Here is an 8,162-nt window from a genome sequence, read left to right on the forward strand (position 1 = left end):
CTCGAGCTACCTCATCCATCCACCTACCAACATGCCTTAGTTACTCATCATTCCACCTACCACATGCCTTAGCTACCTGACCCATCCACCTACCACATATGCCTAGCTACCTCACCCATCACCTACACATGCCTTAGCTACCTCACTCCATTTCCACCTACCAGCATGCCTTTTAGCTAACCTGACCCATCCACCTACACATGGCATTCTTAGCTACTCTCATTCCATCCACCTACCACGGTGCCTTTAGCATACCTCACCCATTCGGCCTCCATCCATGACCATTGCTACCTCATCCATCCACCTCCCACATTGCCTTATAGCTACCTCACCCATTACCTTACCATATGTCTTAAGCTACTCACCCATCCACCTACACATGCCTTAGCTACCTCATCAGTCCACCTACCACATGCCCTTAGTTACCTTCATCCATCCACCTACCACATGCCTTAGCTTACCTACCACATGTCTTAGCTACCTCACCCATCCACCTTTTTACCACATGCCTTAGCTACCTCATCCATCCACCTACCATCATGTCTTATGCTAACCTCACCCATCCACTACCCACATGCCTTAGCACCTGCATCATTCCACCTTACCACATGCTTAGCTACCTCTATCCATCCAACCTTACCCACATGCCTTTTAGCTACCTCACCCATCCAGCCTACCACATGCTTTAGCTACTCTATGCCATCCACCTACCACATGTCTTAGCTAGCTTCATCATCTCAGCCTTGACCACATTGCCTTAGATTACCTCATCCATTTCACCTACCCACATGTCCTTAAGCTTATCCTCATCCATCCACCTAACCACATTGGCCTTAGCTACCTCAGTCCAACCACTACCACATGCCTTAGCTTACCTTCATCCAGTCCACCATACCACTGCCTTAGCTACCTCATCCATCCACGTACCACATGCCTTAGCTACCTATCCATCCAAACCTACCACCATGCCTTAGCTACCTCACCCTCCACCCCTACCACGATGCCTTAGTACCTCATCCAGTCCACTACCACATGTCTTAGCTACCTCATCCATTCCTCCTACCACATGCCTTAGCTACCTCACCCATCCACCTACCACATCCTTAGCCTTACCTCATCCATCCACCTACCACATGATTCTTAGCATACCTATTCCATCTACCTACCACATCGCCTTTAGCTACCTCATCCAACCACCTACCACATTGCCTTAGCTACCTCACCCAACTCCACCTTACCCATGCCTTAGCCTACCTCATCCATCACCTACGCACATGTCTTAGCCTACCTCATCCATCCTCTACCACATGCCTTAGTCTACTTCATCCATCACCTACACATGCCTTTTAGCTTATTCTCATCCAACACCTACACACATAGCCTTAGCTACCTCATCCATCCACCTTACCATGCCTTACGCTACCTCAATCCATCACCTCCACATTGCCTTAGCTACCTTCATCCATTCCACCTACCCCACATGTCTTAGCTTACCTCATCCATCCTCCTAACCACATGCCTTAGCTTACCTCATCCATCCATCCTACCACCATGCCTTAGCTACCTCATCCAACACTACCACTGCCTTAGCCTAACCTCATCCATCACCTTACCACACTGCCTTAGCTACCTCACGCCATCACCTACACATGCCTTAGCTACCTCATCCATCCACCACCACATGTCTTAGCTACCTCATCCATCCTCCTACCACATGCCCTTATGCTACCTCATCCATCCACCCTACACCATGCTTCAGTACCTCAATTCCCCCATCCACCTACCGCACATGCCCCTTAGCTACCTACATCCATCCACCCCTCTCCCGCATACCACATGCCTTAGCTACCTCATACATCTCCACCTACACATGCCTTAGCTACCTCATCCATCCACCTTACCACATTTGCCTTAGCCTACCTCACTCATCCAACCTTGACCACAATGCCTTTAGCTACCTCATCCATCCAAATCTACCACATGCCTTAGCTACCTCATCCCATCCACCTACCGCATGCCTTAGCTACTCACCATCCACTACGCACGTGCCTTAGGGCTACCTCATCCATCCACCTACCAATGCTTTAGCTACCTCACCCAACACCTACCACATGCTTTAGCCTTACCTCAGTCCATCGCACCTACCACATTGCGCTTAGCTACCTTCATCCAACCACCTACCCTACCACATGCCTTAGCTACCGTCACCCAACCACCTTACCCACATGCTTTAGAGCTACCTTCATCCAGCCACCTACCACAATGCCTTCAGCTACCTCATCCAGATCCACCTACCACATTGCCTTAGCCTACCTCATCCATCTCACTACACATGCTTAAGCTACCTTCCATCCACTCCACCTACCACATGCCTTAGCTACCTCATGCCACACCACCTACACATGCCTTTTAGCCTTACCTCATCCATCTCCAGCCTACCACATGCCTTAGCTACTCATCCATCCACCTTACACAATGCCTTAGCTTACCTCATTCCATCACCTACACATGCGCTTAGCTAACCTCATCCATCCAACCTACCACATGCCTTAGCTTACCTCATCCATCTTCCACCTACCCAAACATTGCCTTATGCTACCTCATCACATCACCTACCACATAGCCTTAGCTACCTCGATCCATCTCTACCTACACATGAGCCTTAGTCCTACCTTCATCCAGTCCACCTACCACATTCCTTAGCTACTTCATCCTTCCATCTACCACATGCCTTAGTACCTTCAACCATCCACCTACCACATGCCTTAGCTACCTCATCCATCCACCTACACATGAGCTTTAATCTACCATCACCCATCCACCTACACATGCCCTTAGCCTACCTGACCATTCTACCTACCACGATGCTTTAGCTACCTCAATCATCCATCCTACACATTTTGTCTTAGGCTACCTCATCCATCCACCTACCACCATGCCTTAGCTACCTATCCATCAACCTACCACATGCCTTAGCTACCTCATCCATCCACCTACCACATGCCTTAGCCTACCCTCACCCATCCACTACCACGCTGCCTTAGCTACCTTCATCATCACCTACCACCCATTGCTTAGCTACCTCATCCATTCCACCCTACCAACATGTCTTTAGCTACCTCATCACATCCACCTACCACATGCCTGTAGCTACCTCGATCCATCACTCTACACATGCCTTAGCTACCTCATCCATTCACCTACCACATGCCTTATGCTACCTCACCCATCCGCCTACCACAGCTTTAGCTACCTCATCCATCCACCTTACCACATGGCATTAGCATACCTCATCCAAATCACTACCGCCATGCCTTAGCATTACCTCATCCATCCACCTACCACATGCCTTTAGCATACCTCCTCCATCCGCCTACCACATTGCTTAGGCTACCTCATTCATTCCGCTACCACATGCTTTTAACTACCTCATTCCATCGCCTACCACATGCCTTAGCTACCTCATCCATTCACCTACCACATGCCTTTAGCTACCGTCACCATCCGCTACCACATGCTTTAGCTACCTCATCCATCCAGCCTACCAAATGCCTAGCTACCCTCATCATCACCTACCGAATGCCTTACAGCTTACCTCATCAATCACCTACACATGCCTTAGCTACCTCATCCCATCCCGCCTACCACATGCCTAGCTACTCCATCCAATCGCCTCACCTACCACAGGCCTTAGCTACCTCATCCATCCACCTACCACATGCCTTAGCTACCTCATCCATCCACCTACCACATGCCTTAGCTACCTCATCCATCCACCTACCACATGCCTTAGCTACCTCATCCATCCACCTACCACATGTCTTAGCTACCTCATCCATTCACCTACCACATGCCTTAGCTACCTCACCCATCTACCTACCACATGCCTTATAAATTCGTGTTACACGAATCTTTTTTGGCCTAATGTGTATTAATATAATATTTAATATGTTATATGTGACCCGCTCCAGCATAATACGGACTAAGTCGCAAGTCATTGTTTTGAGTAATGAGCACGCACACATGTCAATGCTGAAAATGGCCTACCTGGCCAAAAATGAGATTTTTACAAAAATAAGTTCATAAGTGCATATTTAATCCGTATATATAGGTTCAGATATCTATAGATTATTATGGTCATTTTTAATTTAAAAAATTTAAAAAATAAAAAATATTTTTTAAGGGCCCCTGACCGCTCATCCCCGACTGGGCCCCTTACCCAGAACGCTTTATCTCAAAAGCTGCATATTCCGGAATAAGTCTGTTTCCGATCTTCAAATTGCTGTAGATCGGTCAATTCTTTAGATATAGCCAAATATTTTATATCATTTTAAAGGTAATTAAATGATCTATTCAGATATGCACATAATTCAATTTGTAAAATTTCTGACTTAATCCTGGTTTTGCTGGAGCGGGTCACATATGTGTGTTATGTGTCTAGTCGCTACTTATAACTGCAGTTAGCAGGCATATATTTCTTAATAGGTTATAATACTGTATAAACGTGTAAACGTGCACATATTATATATATTATATAGAACCGATATTGTGTATATAAAACGAGATGTGTCCATAGCAACAGTCTGTATTGTTGTTGAGTGTGGAGTGAGCACGAGCACGTAGCGTGGCTCGCACATACGACTCTGTGTGTGTGTGCGTGTGTGTGTGTGTGTGTGTGTGTGTGTGTGTGCGTGTGTGTGTGTCTTCAGTTTCGTCTGGCTGCAGGCGGTAGTAGCAAGCCAGCCGCATTAGCACGAGCAGTAAGTCTAATGGGCAGTCAGCCAGCCAGCCAGCCAGCCGGCAACAGCACAACCCTGAGCGCGCGGCCGGCAAGCCTGCGTGCGCGTGTGTGTGAGATTGGAAGCACGCACGCAGCAACCCCGAGGCGGTGGCCCTGCCCGCCTGCATCAGCGTCTCTGGAGGAGAGAGATGCGGTTGTGCTATAATTGTGTGCATGAGTCCAGCATTAACATGATTACTTGCCCAGCGAACCATTATGCCATCTTGATTACCCGGCAAGATTGAATTAGGGCCGTACGAACGGTGTTCGCTCGTCACCGCCGCACACGGCTCCAGCTTAATGGAACAGACTTGAATCCCGCAGGAGAGGTTATCGATAAGGCAATTTCTCTAACTAAGTAGCTAAATTAATGGCCACAACTCCTGTGAAACTGCCTTTGCTGCTCCGTCTGCTAATTGACCTCTCTGATTGGCTGCGAGACCAGGGTAAAATCTCGGCCGGCCGCATCAATTGGTCGTTTGATGTAATATTTGTTGTGCAGCTTTTGACGGCGTATTATGTAATAACGGTATCTCGTTAGGCGCGGATAAACATTCGACACGGCACCTTGAATTTTTGCGTGGATTAACATATTGGCGTATTGATGGACGATTGATTGGGTTACCCCGGCGACGACCTCACACACAAGGAGACGAAAAGTTTCGCGGAGAGAGTTAAAGTATTCGTTTACCGTCTCCGCGTGAGTGAGAAAGACTCCTGCTCACCACGTTGATTTCTTTAATCAGGCAGAACACGTCTATTCCTTTAGAAATATATCGTGTCTGCCATTTTACTATGAAAGCGTGCGTGTATACTTGTCAGTGTCCGTGTGGATAGGTGTGATGTGATGCCTGAAGGCAGCTATTTACTGATATAATAATATGCCTTATGTGCTTATTGCTATTGCTACTATTAATCAACCGTGCTACCATTTTGAATTTTGTGAACTGATATGACTTGTGATACCTCCGATATTCACAACATTTTTGTTTTGATATAATAGTTAGCATTGCAGTTTCATTTCAGATAAGCTTCACTGATTTATTCTCTTCATTCTGTCATGTACTCATATTTAGTCTTGGTCTGGACTATGTAAATCTTGAAAATAACCTGGTGCTTATACAGGATATAATCTGCCTAAATCGTGATAATAAATGACATAATGTATAATAATCATAATAATATTGAGTTTAATAGGGAGTGGAGAAGAATGTGATCTTAATTAATGTTATTCAAGATGGCTGATTTTGATTGTTTTTCAGATCTGAAGACGAGATGTTGCCAAGATATTCCAGCCGTGAGTAATAGCTAAAACTATGTATATATGTGCTGCTGTATGTGTATAGACTATTTTCTCATAGCTCAATCTACTTTTAAAAACAATACTGGTTTGGTTTAATGTTCTGGGTATGCGTTTTATACCTACGTGATCGCGTTTGTTTTTGATTTCAGCTAATTTTACGCAGGAGGAAATAGGTGAACCGATTTTAGACGTGGTTTTAGAAGCTGGAGACATGTTGTACTTTCCAAGAGGATTCATTCATCAGGTAAACTCCTGACTTCCTACTTAGAAAAAACATGATAATACTTATAAAAATATATTGTGATTGTGTGTATATTAATGCAGAAGTTGTCATGTATGTTGAACATATATTATAAGCTTTAGGCATGTTATGTGAAGAAATATTTGGTAATTCCTCAGGCTGATACGATGGAGGACACTCATTCCCTTCACGTTACACTGTCAACATGCCAGAGAAACACGTGGGGTGATCTACTGGAAAAGGTAAGAGTTTGTAAATAAGAGTCCAAGATGTACAAGGGTGGTTCATTAATTGTCTTATTGCAATGTGCGTCTTGATTGGCTCTCAGAGGTTTTTATCATTTTTATCCTTTAATATATAAAATGATTGTCTAATAAGCAGTATTTACACTTTCTAACTAAATCTGGAATGGACAAGTTTGTGTTTTGGAAGAACATTGAAGGAGATGATGACATATGAACACGACAGAGTAAGACAAATCTATATTGTTGAATTAATTGATGTACAAAAACAGTTTAATGATACAACTGTTTCTGGACAATTCTAGCTCGTACCCCAGGCCCTCGAGGCAGCGATAGCGGAAGATTCAGCGTTTAGACAGTCTCTACCTCGTGATTATATGAACTACATGGGTGTTGTGAGTTCTGAGAAGGTACAAACTGTAAACACAACATCCATATGCCTTGTATAATAGTTTTAAACGATCCTTGGACCACGTGCAATAACGATGCAACGTTAATTTGAATTAATTTTACGCGCGAATATTTGATATGCAGAATCCACAGTGACGTAGCGTTCGTGCGTGGTTGCCTGAGTACGTGCGTTCGTGCGTGGTTGCCTTCGTTCGTGTGCGCGTGCGTGCTTGCCTGCGTACGTGCGCGCGTGCATACCGAATTGAGTATGTTCGTGCGTGTTTGCGTGCGTGCGTGCGTGCTTGCGTGCGTGCTTGCGTGCGTGCGTGCGTGCATGCGTGCGTGCGTGTTTGCGTGCGTGTTTGCGTGCGTGCGTGTTTGCGTGCGTGCGTGCGTGCGTGCGTGCGTGCAGGTGCACGCACACCGTATTGTCGTGTACGTGTGACGGCATGCGCGCACGGCTGCGTGCGCCGATATAAAGTCGGACATGATAAGCTGTTATCAGTCAGAGATAGGCGTGATACACGGGAGCCGACGGCGCGCGACACGTGTCGGCAATTCAGTTAAGCAAATAGTAGCAACCGCTCCGCACGTCAGCTGCTGGCTCACACACGCCCCCACCAGCACCCACTCATCCACCAACACGCCTCCCCCCGCTCTCCCCCTCACTGAACCGTGGGAGGCTAGTGGTACCCGCTTACGACTGTGAGGGTGGTAACCCGAAGGAAACCGACTTTGTCGTATTTTTTTAAACGCGTGATATTTGGTAGCGGAAACGCCGGGTGCGCTACCTGGCGGGAAAACTCGCGGATTAATTATTTCGACTAGGAAGGGAAAAAATCACCGGCATGTAATTCGATTACGCGTTTTGCAAAGTGTCGCTCAGTGCGTGCGATATTTCTGACAAATAGAGCTAATAGGCAAGGTCTAGTCTTCCCCACACATACAACCGCATTCGTCGATGCCTGGCCTGAAAAGCTTAATTTAGGACATTGAGGTTTCTAGCTGGGCGTTTCTACCGGCTAATTCTTTACGCTTTTTTTCCCTATCGCGCGCCTCGTCCGTCTATAATAATTAAACTAAATTAAGCTAAATTACTCGACTTGTTAAAATTTACAAAGTTTTGCGCGCGTGCTCCGTCGATAAAGATGATAAAATCGGTCGCTAATGACATGCCCTAATTCATTGCTTGTCATCGTGTGTGGG

At 46.1% G+C, this 8,162-nt stretch overlaps 2 protein-coding genes across 3 annotated transcripts in view; one reads left to right on the plus strand and one right to left on the minus strand.

The window, feature by feature from the left end:
• The window catches only part of LOC106809635 (bifunctional lysine-specific demethylase and histidyl-hydroxylase NO66-like), a gene marked incomplete at its 5' end in the record, with an annotated part of 38,573 nt that overhangs the window by 17,540 nt on the left and 12,871 nt on the right, over nt 1-8,162 (plus strand). The window contains 4 exon segments of the mRNA XM_014812798.1: nt 6,043-6,077; nt 6,233-6,327; nt 6,483-6,566; nt 6,872-6,976. Coding sequence (XP_014668284.1) covers nt 6,043-6,077; nt 6,233-6,327; nt 6,483-6,566; nt 6,872-6,976 — 319 coding nt within the window.
• Nucleotides 1-8,162, minus strand: part of LOC106809637 (multiple coagulation factor deficiency protein 2 homolog) — a 17,639-nt gene that overhangs the window by 7,650 nt on the left and 1,827 nt on the right. The window lies entirely within an intron of this gene.

This window comes from Priapulus caudatus, unplaced genomic scaffold (genome assembly GCF_000485595.1).
Source record: "Priapulus caudatus unplaced genomic scaffold, Priapulus_caudatus-5.0.1 Scaffold370, whole genome shotgun sequence".
Taxonomy (NCBI): Eukaryota; Metazoa; Priapulida; class Priapulimorpha; order Priapulimorphida; family Priapulidae; genus Priapulus; species Priapulus caudatus.